This window comes from Mustelus asterias, chromosome 11 (genome assembly GCF_964213995.1).
Source record: "Mustelus asterias chromosome 11, sMusAst1.hap1.1, whole genome shotgun sequence".
Classification (NCBI taxonomy): domain Eukaryota; kingdom Metazoa; phylum Chordata; class Chondrichthyes; order Carcharhiniformes; family Triakidae; genus Mustelus; species Mustelus asterias.
Window position 1 is genome coordinate 29,376,805 of NC_135811.1, and position 12,977 is coordinate 29,389,781.

General features: G+C 42.7%; 1 protein-coding gene across 12 annotated transcripts in view; it reads left to right on the top strand.

Annotated features, from left to right (window-relative positions):
* Nucleotides 1–12,977, top strand: part of LOC144500442 (uncharacterized) — a 256,651-nt gene that overhangs the window by 113,760 nt on the left and 129,914 nt on the right. For 11 of the 12 annotated variants that reach the window (XR_013498975.1, XM_078223362.1, XM_078223364.1 and 8 more), the window contains 2 exons: nt 5,747–5,863; nt 12,363–12,494. Coding sequence is in view for 11 of the 12 variants with exons in the window: in XM_078223362.1 (XP_078079488.1) it covers nt 5,747–5,863; nt 12,363–12,494 (249 nt within the window). In the remaining variant the exon portion in view is untranslated. The remainder of the gene's footprint in view (nt 1–5,746; nt 5,864–12,362; nt 12,495–12,977) is intronic. The other variant, XM_078223367.1, reaches the window with a different exon arrangement.

Below are 12,977 nucleotides of genomic sequence, written 5' to 3' on the forward strand. Positions count from 1 at the left end.
TTCCACTTTCCAATGGACAATTCCCCTGCTTCCCAGGATCCCCCGTGAATGTCTCCTGACTCTGAGTTAGAGTTGGGAGACTTCAGACAATTTCAATGTATTTACTTAGATAGCTTCTCAGGGAATGTTAGACAAATTAAAACCGAGTCAAGGGCCTAGGGAACTGCAGAACTGACGCCCTAATCACCACCCGACTAGAGTTGACTGCTTCCTGACTTGACTACCCTCCTCACTTGACTCCCCACTCAGCCACCTACCCCCTACCTACTTACCCACCTCACCCATTTACCCCTATCCATTTACACGCTTAGCCACCTCACTGTCCTGCCCACTTACCCACCTAGTGTTGCAAAAAAAGGGGCATGCCTATCTTACCCTGATTATACTGTGATCTGGGGAACATTACATTGCTCATTCTGTCAAAGCCAGGCTGGGAAGACCTGGCCAGATGCATGCAGCAGGAGAATTTACATGCGCAGTAGCAATCGGATGATCATCGCCGCTTATTGGAAGATCCGAGCATGAAAAGTTGTATTTCAGGTGCAGTTTCTTTGTGAAATTGTATTTCAGGTACAGTTTCTTTGTGAAATTGTATTTCAGGTACAGTTTCTTTGTGAACTTCAGATATGTGGTTAAGTTCAACAAGGAAAAGAGAAGATGACGAATGAATTAAAAATTTGCAACTGGGGGGGGGAAAAAAGTGAACTCAGTTGGCAAGAAAGGGTTAAGTGCTTTAGGCCTAAAGGAAGAAATGTTAATTGCACAGCCTAATCTAATGTAACAACTGTTCTAAAATACCTTACATTTTTATGGTTCCAGCTGTGTTGTCATATCTGCAGTGAGACTGGAACATGGTGGCAGGAATGTCTGAGACTCCTGACTAATAACAATGCACTGAGCACATGGAAATCCATTTTTTAATCATGACTTGTTTTCTGGTTCAGTTTATTTTATAAATTAAATCAAATACCAGGTCAAGGCAGCCCGCTTGATTGCTACCCCTTCCACAAACATTCACTCCCTCCACCATCGAACAGTAGCAGCAGAGTGTACCATCTATGAGATGCGCTGTGTGACTCACTGAGGCTCCTTCGGCAGCACCTTCCAAACCCACGGCCACTACTGTCCTGCCAATCAGATAAACCAAACGGCTTAGATAGGATGGACGTAGGGAAGTTGTTTCCATTAACAGGGGAGACTAGGACGCGGGGGCACAGCCTTAGAATAAAAGGGAGTCACTTTAGAACAGAGATGAGGAGAAATTTCTTCAGCCAGAGAGTGGTGGGTCTGTGGAATTCATTGCCACAGAGGGCTGTGGAGGCCGAGACGTTGAGCGTCTTCAAGACAGAAATTGATAAATTCTTGATTTCTCGAGGAATTAAGGGCTATGGGGAGAGAGCGGGTAAATGGAGTTGAAATCAACCATGATTGAATGGTGGAGTGGACTCGATGGGCCGAATGGCCTTACTTCCGCTCCTATGTCTTATGGTCTTAAAGACCCATTCATGCATACTCTCCTTGCTTTTTACCAGGCAATCTTCTATCCAGGCTTGTATATTACCCCCAACACCATGAGCTTTTAATTTTCGCCCGTAATTATTGCCTTTCCTTTGTCACAAGCACCCAATCTATCTTCTTGTATACTTATACATTGTAGTTATTGTTCGGGGGCCTGGAGACCATTCCCACGAGTGACTTCTTTCCCTATTGTTCCTAATCTCCACCCAGATTGACTCTACATCTTGATCTCCTGAACCGAGGTCACCTTGAATTATTGCATCAATGTCACCTTTGATTAACAGTGCTGCCCCTTCACTTTTTTTACCGAGCTTCCTAGTCTTCTCGCGTGTATGTATCCATCAATATGCAGAACCTGTGGTCCTGCAGCCATGTCTCTGTAATTGCTTTCAGACGATATTTAATAAATGGGGAGGTGGTGATGCAGTGGTCTTGTTGCTTGTTCAGTAATCCGGAGACCCAGGGTAATGTTCTGAGGTCCCAGGTTCAAATCCCACCACGGCAGCTGGTGGAATATGAATGCAAATAAAACATCTGGAATCAAAAGTCTAATGACGACCATGAAACTATTGTTAGATTGTCTTAAAGACCCACCTGGTTGACAAATATCCTTTGGGGAAGGAAACCTGTTGTCCTCACCTGCACTGAACGCATGGAAATCACTGTAAATCCAGAAGCGCAGCAATGTGGTTGACTCGGAACTTGCTTCGCAAGCCACTCCATTGTATCCAAGCACTATAAAGGAAACAGGAAGGAATGAAACCAGATGAATCTTCCAGCCTCGACCTAGGCCCTGGAAGTGACAACAGCAAACCCAGCCTTGTTGACCCTGCAAAGTCCTCCTTACATCTGGGAGTTTGTATCAAAATTGGGAGAGCTGCCTCACAGACTAGTCAAGCAACAGTCTGACATAGTCGTACTCACAGGATCATATCTTGCAAATAACACCCCAGACACCATCATTATCATCCCAGTAGACAGGTGGAGTTCAGGAAACTGGCTGCTTTTGCCCACGTCCTGCGGCACCATTGGGATTATCACAGTAACTTCATTGCAGCGTTAATGTAAGCCTACTTGTGACTAATAAAAAAAACTTTGGTTTTGCATCACTTTGAGGTTCTGCAACAAATACTATGCTGCATCATCAAAGGTTTTTCTTGTCAGGTTCCCGCTGTGCAGTTGGCACCTTTTCCCTGCTTACATAATTGACACAGTAAGAAGTCTAACAACAGCAAGTTAAAGTCCAACAGGTTTATTTGGTAGCAAAAGCCAGTGGCTTTTGCTACCAAATAAACCTGTTGGACTTTAACCTGGTGTTGTTAGACTTCTTACTGTGTTTACCCCAGTCCAGCGCCCGGCATCTCCACATCATACATAATTGACTGCAGCCCGGCAAAATGGCAGGGTCAAGCGTATGGGCGGAGGAGCTGCCCTGAGCTACATCTGGAGACAATCTGACCTTGGAAGTAAACCCAGGCCAATAGTCTCCAGATCAGACAGTTGCATCTGTCCTTTCTCTCTTAATTTTTGTTGTTTAAATCTGAACAGCATTTTGGTTCCATCTCTACATGCAATGAATTCCATCACAAAACACTCCAGTTCATTTTTAGTTAGCTGCTTGTGTGCCTCCGATCCGTTTATCCTGGGTGTGGTCTACTGGGGTTGCTGCTTATCAAGAGCTTCTTCCTGTGCACACATTTCTTTACACATCGATATGACATGGCAGAGCGGCAGTGCGAGCTTCCAGTTGCTGAGCGAACATCCCTCCAAGCCAATTTTCAGCCACTAAAAGCTTAATTTTTATTTAAGTTATTCCACTTGCGCTGACCACGAGAGCATGAAGGAAGCAGGAATCGGGTAAGTAAAGGGTTCAACCATTTCAAAAGGTGCAGAAGAGGTAGGCCTGGAAGAAAACAAGTCAAATTAAAATTAAGAGCCCGGATGTGCATAACTAGGAAAGCAAGTAGAAAATAATGTTTAAATGTAGTTTTTAATTAAATATTGTATTTTGATTTTATTTCATAAAGTTAAACTTATGGTGACTCATCACGCTAACCAGAATTTGAACTAATTTTCAGAAGACCGACATTTCCTCATCCTTGTCGAAGTTGGAATAGATTTTTAATCAGTATGGGGATCAAAAGTTATAGGGATAAGGCGGGAAAGTACAGTTGAGGATTATCACATCAGATCAGTCATGTTCTTATTGAAATATGGAGTAGACTCAATGGGCTGAATGGCCTATTTTTGCTCCCACGTCTTATGGTCAGAGTAAGTGTTGATACAGTCAAAGTGCAAGGCTCAAAGACTCATGGACCATCCAGTAGCCTACCTTGGTGCATTGGGCAGGAACATGGGAGTGGGCCAATGAATTAGAAAAGAACCAGGATTTTCTGTGTCAAGTCCTGTGTTTATTAATGCCCACGGGAGTCATGTTGGGGAAACCCCCAACTCTACCTCAAATATTGTTCCTTCCCTGGATTCGAGGGTCAAGACTAAAATCTTGAAGACAAGGGGTTCACTTGGGACTGGCCTGGGATCTGATGGACAGCTGGTATATCAGTCCCCCAGCCAGTGGAAGGTGGGTTTAACTGATAGTCCAGGCTTTTTGACCTGGGTTCCCTCAAAAGACTCTTCCAGCAGATTCCAGAGCTATTGAAACTTTTCTGTGTTAAGAGCTCTTGAGGTTACCAATGATACTGTTCTGGACTATTTCTCCCATGCCTGCTGTTGCAATCAAAGTACACCCACAGTGACACAGGAATATTTCAAATAGGAAACCTCCCTTTCATTGTCGACACTCGTGACTACGCCAGCACTGGAGGGCCCCAGCTGGTAGATCCCAGCACTTGCACCAGGATCATATTTCTGTTACATCAAAAACATATTTCAAACATCATCTCACAGATGGCATTTTATCCAGCAGCACATTTTGTCTGCAATTTCCGCTGAGCATTAAGGACACACAGAAGATGGCAGATGTTGTAGATGGGCGGCACGGTGGCACAGTGGTTAGCACTGCTACCTCACAGCGCCAGGGACCTGTATTCAATTCCCGGCTTGGGTCACTGTCTGTGTGGAGTTTGCACATTCTCCTTGTGACTGCATGGGTTTCCTCCGGGTGCTCTGGTTTCCTCCCACAGTATGAAAGACATGCTAGTTAGGTGCATTGACCCGAACGGGCGCTGGAGTGTGGCGACTAGGGGAATTTCACAGTAACTTAATTGCAGTGTTAATGTAAGCCTTACTTGTGACTGATAAATAAACTTACTTGTAGGGATGTTGTATCGAGTGCACTATTCCATAACATTTTCGGTAAGATGCCAACAATGACTGCAGTAATTTGCGCAGGTTTGCATCGTACATCGTATCACTTTACTGCAAAATGTTTAACAAAATTATAATTGTGGCTCAGTAAAGTTATTGTTATCACGGTGGATCTGACCAGTAGAATTTGTTATTTTTCTTTCCTGTTTACAACTGTCCTGTTTCCCTGAAGCCAAGAAAACCCTCCTTCCATGTTTTAATACACCACAGTTCTTGACATTCAAACCAAATTCTGGCATTTTGATGCAAAGGCATTTTGAAAGCTAATCTGAACAAACTTATTCCATTTGAGATTTGTGCTGTGGAATAGAATCGTGCTTTGATGGTATTATTGCAGCAAAAGTGGGTCAGGTTGGTTTAATGTAACAAAACGGATTTTAAAATACATTAATCTCTGTCGCTAGCATTTAAAGGATTTTCAGAATTGGGCTGACGATGGGTTGATCTGTACCTACAGCTGCCTGAGATGAGCAAAGTCAGCATTTCCTCTGCAATTTTACTGTTACCAGGTAACTGTCTGGATAATTCTTCCAGTTGGAAGCCTGGCAACAGCTGAAGGAGTTGAGGTCGTTCATTTTGAGTACTTGGTAATTACACAAGTTGAACCTTAAAGCTGGAACCCTTTATTCTGAAAGTAACATTCTTACTGCCAATTTTCCTTTCTGGTTCAATTGAAACAGCAACTTTTGAGATTATTTTAACACAATAATCGACTTATTTCAAATTGTTGCTCTTACAACAAAGATCAACCTTTAGTTAGAGCCACCATTCAGTCCATCTATTGGGGTCTCCCCAGCTGAAATATTTGGAGGATTCTAAAAGAGATGATTTAAAGAAATCTTTATTGCTACTCATTCAACGATGCTCATTTTTAAAAAAAATCACTTCTCTGTGTTACCAGTACTTCTGTGCCTTGCGACATCAAAGATACAGGCGGTTCTAATCTGCTGGTGGATTTTCCTTCCCTGCCAAAGGATGATGTACTTCTCCAGAATGATGGTGAAGAGTTTGCTCTAAGGTACTGAACATTATATGTCGGGATTCAGTCCTATTATTTCTGAAAAAAAATCTTGTTTGTCTCTATTTAGCGGTTTGGCCTAACGTGTGTTATATTTTTCAAAGCTCTCAGCTGGGTGGCTGCTCGTTGTAAAACACATTGATGTCAGGAGATTAATTACTTCCTATCAGTTAAATGATAGATTGGTTTCCATTCACTTCCACCCAAAGAACTGATTTTAAAAAAAAATCATTCAAGGTATGCTGGCTAGACATCTCCAATTGTCCTTCAGAAAGGTGGTGGTGAGCTCCTTCTTGAACCGCTGCAGTCTATGTGGTGTAGATACACCCACAGTGCTGTTAGGGAGGAAGTTCCAGGATTTTGACCCAGCAACAATGAAGGAACGGCACTATAGATCCAAGTCGGGATGATAAGTGGATTGAAGGGAAACTTGCTCCTATGTATCACCTGCCCTGATGGTAGTGGTCATATGTTTGGAAGGTGCCGTCTAAGGAGTTTTGGTGAGTTCCTGCAGTGCATCTTGTTCATGGTGGACACTCTTTCTGCTGTGTGTCAGTGATGCAGGGAGTGAATATTTGTGCATGGAGTGCCAACCAAGTGGGCTGCTTTGTCTTGGATGGTTTCAAGCTTCTTAAGTGTTGTTGGAGCTGCACCCACCCAGGCAAGTGGAGAGTATTCCATCACACTCCTGACTTGTGCCTTGCAGATGGTGGACAGGCTTTGGGGAGTTAGGTGAGCTGCTTACTAAAGGATTCTGAGCCTCTGACCTGCTCTTGTATTTCATGGCTAGTCCAGTTCAGCTTTTGGTCAATGTCCCAGGATGTTGATAGTGGGGGATTCAGCATTGGTAATGCCAATGAATGTCATACGGTGATGGTTAGATTTGCTCTTGTTGTAAATGGTCATTGCCTGATACTTGTGTGGCACAAATGTTACTTTTCACTGCAAATCAACTTTGAACCCTTCGAGCCAAATCGGGACATGACATGCCGATATCTTCAGCTTCCAGCTTCAATTTTAAGGAACACTGCTGTGAATAAGGGGTGGAAATTGAAAAGCCGATGTCATCAGAATTTGGCCACTTTGGATTAATTGATGGATAACCTACATTGACTCATCTTGGTTTTATTTTGGCTTGTCACTTTAAATCAATGACATCGTGCGCACACATTGCTTTTTTTTAGCAATTGAGCCACGATAATCGGTCCCCGGAGAGCTCCAGAAACAAAAGTTTTTCTTGTTTATGTATATTTAATTATTTTTGTTTATCATTTAGTGCGTATATGAAGAGCCCTGGCAGTGAATAATGGTGTTTGATTCCCGAAACATTTGAAAAATGTGTCTGTGCTTTTCCTTTAATTTAGTTCAGGGGGTTTGGAAGGCTTTTTTCACTGACATTAATTCCAAAGAAATTGAAACTTTTGGTCCTAATAAAGATGCCTGGATGCTGGGAAAGATCACATCAAGCTTGGTTATGATAATCGCCATGTAGCATGAGGGCCCAAAATACAAGAGAGATCTCTCACGCCTGGGCTGTGGGCAGGGTTTATTCTGTTTGCTGTATTTTTAGGACTGAGGGACTGATAATACAAATAAGGCCATCAGTCCAGATGCCTTTTACTGCAGATGCCATCATACTAAGGGAATGCCTTGTGTTCCTAAATGTCGTTATTCAGTGCTGTGTTCCAAAATTAACTTTACTGGAACAGCTGCCATAAGGTTGATTGGGACTTTACACTCTAACTTGAATAACTGCTTCCCGTCTGTCTGACATATTATAGCTCTGCTCAAACTCCTTCATCTAGAGACAGGGTGTCATGTGTCCTTACAGATTATCGAAAGAATCACCCGCTTTGCATTCCAATTGACTTTTGGCTACAGCTTACCCATTAATGCTGTGAGCAATCCTGCTCGATAGTGTCCTGCAGGTACACAGAATAATTCAACAGAAGTCAGGAAATAGATGTAATGCATTTTTCAACGAGCTTCCCAAGCTAGGACAGTGCGGGGAACCACTACCAGTAAACACAAAAAAATCCATTCTAATATAACACATTAAAGGGAGCCTTGATTTACAGCGTAAGAACTAGATCATATTGTGGATGAAGGGCTGTGCAGTTCTAGGACTCGATCAGCTCTTTGAACCATTCAATAAGATCATGGCTGACCTGGTTGTGGTCTCATTTCCACTTTGCAGTCTGCCCCCCCCCCCGCCCGCACCCCCCTCCCCATAATCTTTGACTCCCTTGTGTATCAAAAATCTGTCTAACTCAGCCGTGAATAAATTTAATGACCCAGCCTCCACATCTTCCTGGGGGAAAGTCAATCGGCCCTCTGAGGGGGAAAAAAATCTTATCTCCGTCTTAGAAGGTAGACCTCTTATTCGTAAACTGTGTCCCTTAGTTCTAGTCCCTCTCATTAGGGGAAGCATCCTCCCATATCCACCCTATCAAGTCCCTCAGGAACTTGTATGTTTCAAGCAGATAACCTTCCATTCTTCGAAACCTTCATGGGATGGGCCCAACCTGTTCTACCTTTCTTCATAAGATAAGCTCCTCATCCCAGGAATGAGTTGAGTAAACCTTCTCTGAACTGCTTCTAAGGCAATTATGTATTTTTTTTCAAATAAGGAGACCAAAGCTGTATGGGATGTTTGAGATGTGGCCTCACCAGTGCCCTGTACAGCTGCAGTAAAACGTCCCTACTTTCATATACCATTCCCCTTGCAAGAAACAAAACATTCCATTTGCCTACCGAATCACTTACTGTAAATAACAATCCCTCTAACTGTTGGCATGAGGATACTGAGAAGTTGGATGTCAAGTAGCATGTGGTGGAAAGGAGGTAGGCAAGCAGAAGCTCATATTCAAACTAAAAGTTTATTTATTAGTGTCACAAGTAGCCTTGCCCTAACACTGTAATGCACGTCTTTCGGGCTGTGAGAGGAAATTGGAGCACCCGGAGGAATACCACGCAAACACGGGGAGAACGGGCAGATTCCATACAGGCAATGACCCAAGCCAGGAATTGAATCATAGAATAGAATCTCTACAGTACGGTTCAGCCCATCGAACCTGCACCGACAACAATCCCACCCTATCCCTGTAACCCCACATATTTACCCTGCTAATCTCCCTGAAACTAGGATCAATTTAGCATGGCCAATCAACCTGACCCACGCACCTTTAGACTGTGGTAGGAAACCAGAGCACCCGGAGGAAACCCACGCAGACATGGGGAGAATGTGCAAACTCCTCACAGACAGTGACCCAAGCTAGGAATTGAACCTGGGTTCCTGGTGCTGTGAGGCAGCAGTGCTAGCCATCGTGCTGCCACTAATCTGAAAAAAGACACCTGCTAAAGTCACGTTGTCTAAATTCTTTTCTAACATATGCTAGGAGGGATGTGAGAGGGGGTAAGACCGAATCTGTTAAGCGGCTATCTGCAATGTACAAAGTACTGAGTAAATGAGTTTCAAAAATATTTGTTTCTGAATAATGTATAAATAATTCATGTGATGTGCATGTTGGAAGTAAGCAGCATCTTATTTTTCTATTTTGAATAAGTCTGTAAGTATCGTGAATTCTGTTGGCAAAGACCAGTCAGCCAATTAGGCACTCCAATGGTATATTTTCAGTGAGATTGATCTGAAGGTCCATTGGCACTACCCCCAGGCAACATGAATAAATGGATCAGCCCTCAAACATCAGCATCGACATCAGCTCAAACACACTCCAGAAATCGAAGAGCGGGTCACTGTCACAAGTGTTGCTTCCCATGCCAAATTGAAAAGGAAATGAGGCTGCCCTTGGAACAGAGAAGACCAAGGATAGAAGTCTGTAACTTAATTTGGAATTGAATGTTCTAGACATAAAAATTTCAGTGCAACAAAACATGGAGGGGCTGGACTTCCAACTTGTAGAATTATCCACTGAGCTATTCCAGCGAATGCTTTAATGTGTGTTCAATGGTTAACATGATGTTGGTGTTGTCATATGTAGGCTTAACATTCTTTGGAGTGCCAGCAGGATTCTGGTGTCCTCCACTGAGATGACAAACAGCTTTGGTGTCCCTGAGGTAGAGGCAGCGTCTCATTTGGATTTTGTTCTATCCTTGCGGAGTTGGACATGTCTATCGTCCCCCATTGAACATCTCCACTGGAAACGCACACAAGTTGCAAAGACAACCAGATGAGAATGCATGGGGGAAGGAGAGTGCACAGGCTGGATTAGCTAGATGTAAAAATAAATAAAATAAAATTCAGGAGATCCATTCATTTTAGAAACAGAAACATAGAAAACTACAGCACAAAACAGGCCCTTCGGCCCCACAAGTTGTGCCGAACATATCTCTACCTTTTAGGCCTACCTATAACCCTCCATCCTATTAAGTCCCATGTACTCATCCAGGAGTCTCTTAAAAGACCCTATTGAGTTTGCCTCCACCACCACTGACGGCAGCCGATTCCACTTGCCCACCACCCTCTGTGTGAAAAACGTTTTGTGAAATAAACTGAGTCAAGTGTGTTTGTGACTTGTAATTGATTTGTATCAAGCATAGTTAATGACACAACATAGAATAGCTTCATTTGTGGCTTGCAGTTCTGCAGAAGTCATCTTAGTGTCAAAATGCTAAGACTGTTTCTCTCTCCACAGATGCTGCCAGATCTGCTGAGTTTTTCTAGCGTTGTTTGTTTTTATTTAATTTGTGGTTATGAAGCAATAAAATCTTCAATGGTCTTCTAGTTTGTTCTAAAATAACTTTACTCGTGAGGACCTACAAGCCAGCAACATCATCTGTAATGATAATTATTATAATGACTACTGCTGATATGCCACATCTCTTCACTTTTCTTTATTCTTTCATGCGATGTGGGTGTCACTGGCTGGCCAGCATTTGTTGCCCATCCCTAATTGCCCTTGAACTGAGTGGCTTACTAGACCATTTCAGAGAGCATTTAAAAACAACCATATTGTTGTGGTTCTGGAGTCACATGTAGGCCAGACCAGGTAAGGATGGCAGATTTCCTTCCCTAAAGGGCATTAGTGACCCAGATGGGTTTTTCTGACAATCGACAATGGTTTCATGGTCGTCAGTAGATTCTTAATTCCAGATACTTTTTACTGAATTCAAATTCCACCACCTGCTGTGCTGGGATTCAAACCCTGGTCCCCAGAGCTGAGTTTCTGGATTAATAGTCTAGTGATAATACCACAAGGCTATTGCCTCTGCCAGACTGCTGTTGTGTGTGCTTATAAAACTTTACACTGTATAGTTTGGGATTTTTTTGTTATGTTTTTAAAATGGCATTTCCTGTATGAAACTTGTGCAACCAGACAGATTCCTAATCTAGCATCACTGATGGTTCACTGGTAAACCACCAATGTAGTCAGTAACCTAGGAGCAGATGGGTCTGGGTTGATTCCAGTACTGGGTCCTAATAGATCCAAACTGGGAGAGCAATTGTTTAACCTCAGGGCCTCTGAATAACAAAAGGAAAATTCTTGCCATAGTTTTTGCTTGTATTTCTTCCTGGAAATGACGATGTCCCATTTTGATTTTCATTCCATCAGAATTCCGATAGAGGTTGTGAAATCCAGTCCAGGAAGGGAAAGTGACATTGTGCTCCTGTATGAGGATGGGTGTCAGATGAAAACTAAATCTAGCAGAGTGGAGTTGGCTTTCAGACCTGAATCAGCTGCTGAAATTCACCATCTTCATTCCTAGATGAAGAAGGGATGTTTGGTTGAGACATCAGTCGCTGCCAGTGACTGAGGAATCAAGTGTGTCAAATATTCACCTCTCGGAGTAGAGTCATAGAGATATACAGCTCAGAAATAGGCCATTTGGCCCAACTCATCCATGCCGACCAGGTTTCCTAAACTGAACTAGTCCCATTTGCCTGCATTTGGTCCATATCCCTCTAAACCTTTCCCATCCATGTATCTGTCCAAATGTGTTTTAATTGTTGCAATCGTACCCACCTCTATCACCTGCTCTGGCAGCTCATTCCATACACGCTGTGAAAAAGTTGTCCCTCAGGTCCCTTTTAAATCTTTCCCCTCTCACCTTAAACCTATGCCCACTAGTTTAAGAGTTAAAGGGAATTGGATAAGGAAAGTTGTTGATGCAAATCGACATTAATCCTCAATAACAATTTTAAATAAAACAGATTACAACATGGGCCCACCTGCAATTTAATATTTAAATAACAAGTTGACTCACCTGCACAGGTATGTTAAATCTGCTTAGGGCTGCGGGTACCTTTTAGCATCCACCAGGCTTGTAAAGGCACCATCTTACCATTGGAACACTCTTGTTTGCAAATTTTTGTCAAGTCATTTGTCAGTCATTTTAATGGCACCTTTTAAGATTTTAACTGCATTTGATTGTGGTGTTAAATAATATATGGTGCCGTTGTAAATTGTTACCAGCAGGGTTTTAGGAAGTTAAAGCGTGTTTTGAGATGTGTTATTGACGATTCTATTTAATTTTTCAGCATTCCTGCGTCTTGTGATTGTGCAGAGGAAGTCGACCCTATTCTTCCATCTGTAACCTTATCTTTGCCCCTGCGGTCAAATGGAATAGATGAGCCATTGTTCGATACAGCACTTCTTCTAAAAGAGCTATAGTATGTGGTGAAAACTTCTCATCAACTGCTTTATTATTGAGTGAGGATTAGTGTATTTTAAACCGATAAAAAGTATGAACTGCTAGTAGATGGGGATCATTTGCCCATATGTGACGCATGATTCTGTGACACAGGGTAATCTTTTTATTTTCAATTTAAAAAAAAACCTGGCCAGAAAATGATCACATTCAGATATACATTCACAATTCACTGCACAGGGAACAGCAAGACTTGATTTGCAATGATTCGAGATACTGTTCTTTTCAGCCTTCAACATTCAAGCTTTCATTGTGACGATATCAGATGGAAGCAAATCTTATCAGGTGCCTGAAGATTATGAGGGATTTACAGAGTACATTTGTTCTGATCTCTTTTCTCTCTGCGAGTGCTAACAGTCCTATCAGGTGGAGCATCACCCTTTGCCTATCTGGTACCAGGTCCCCTCAGGCAATGCAGTCAGAGTAGTGCTGCAGCACCTTAGGG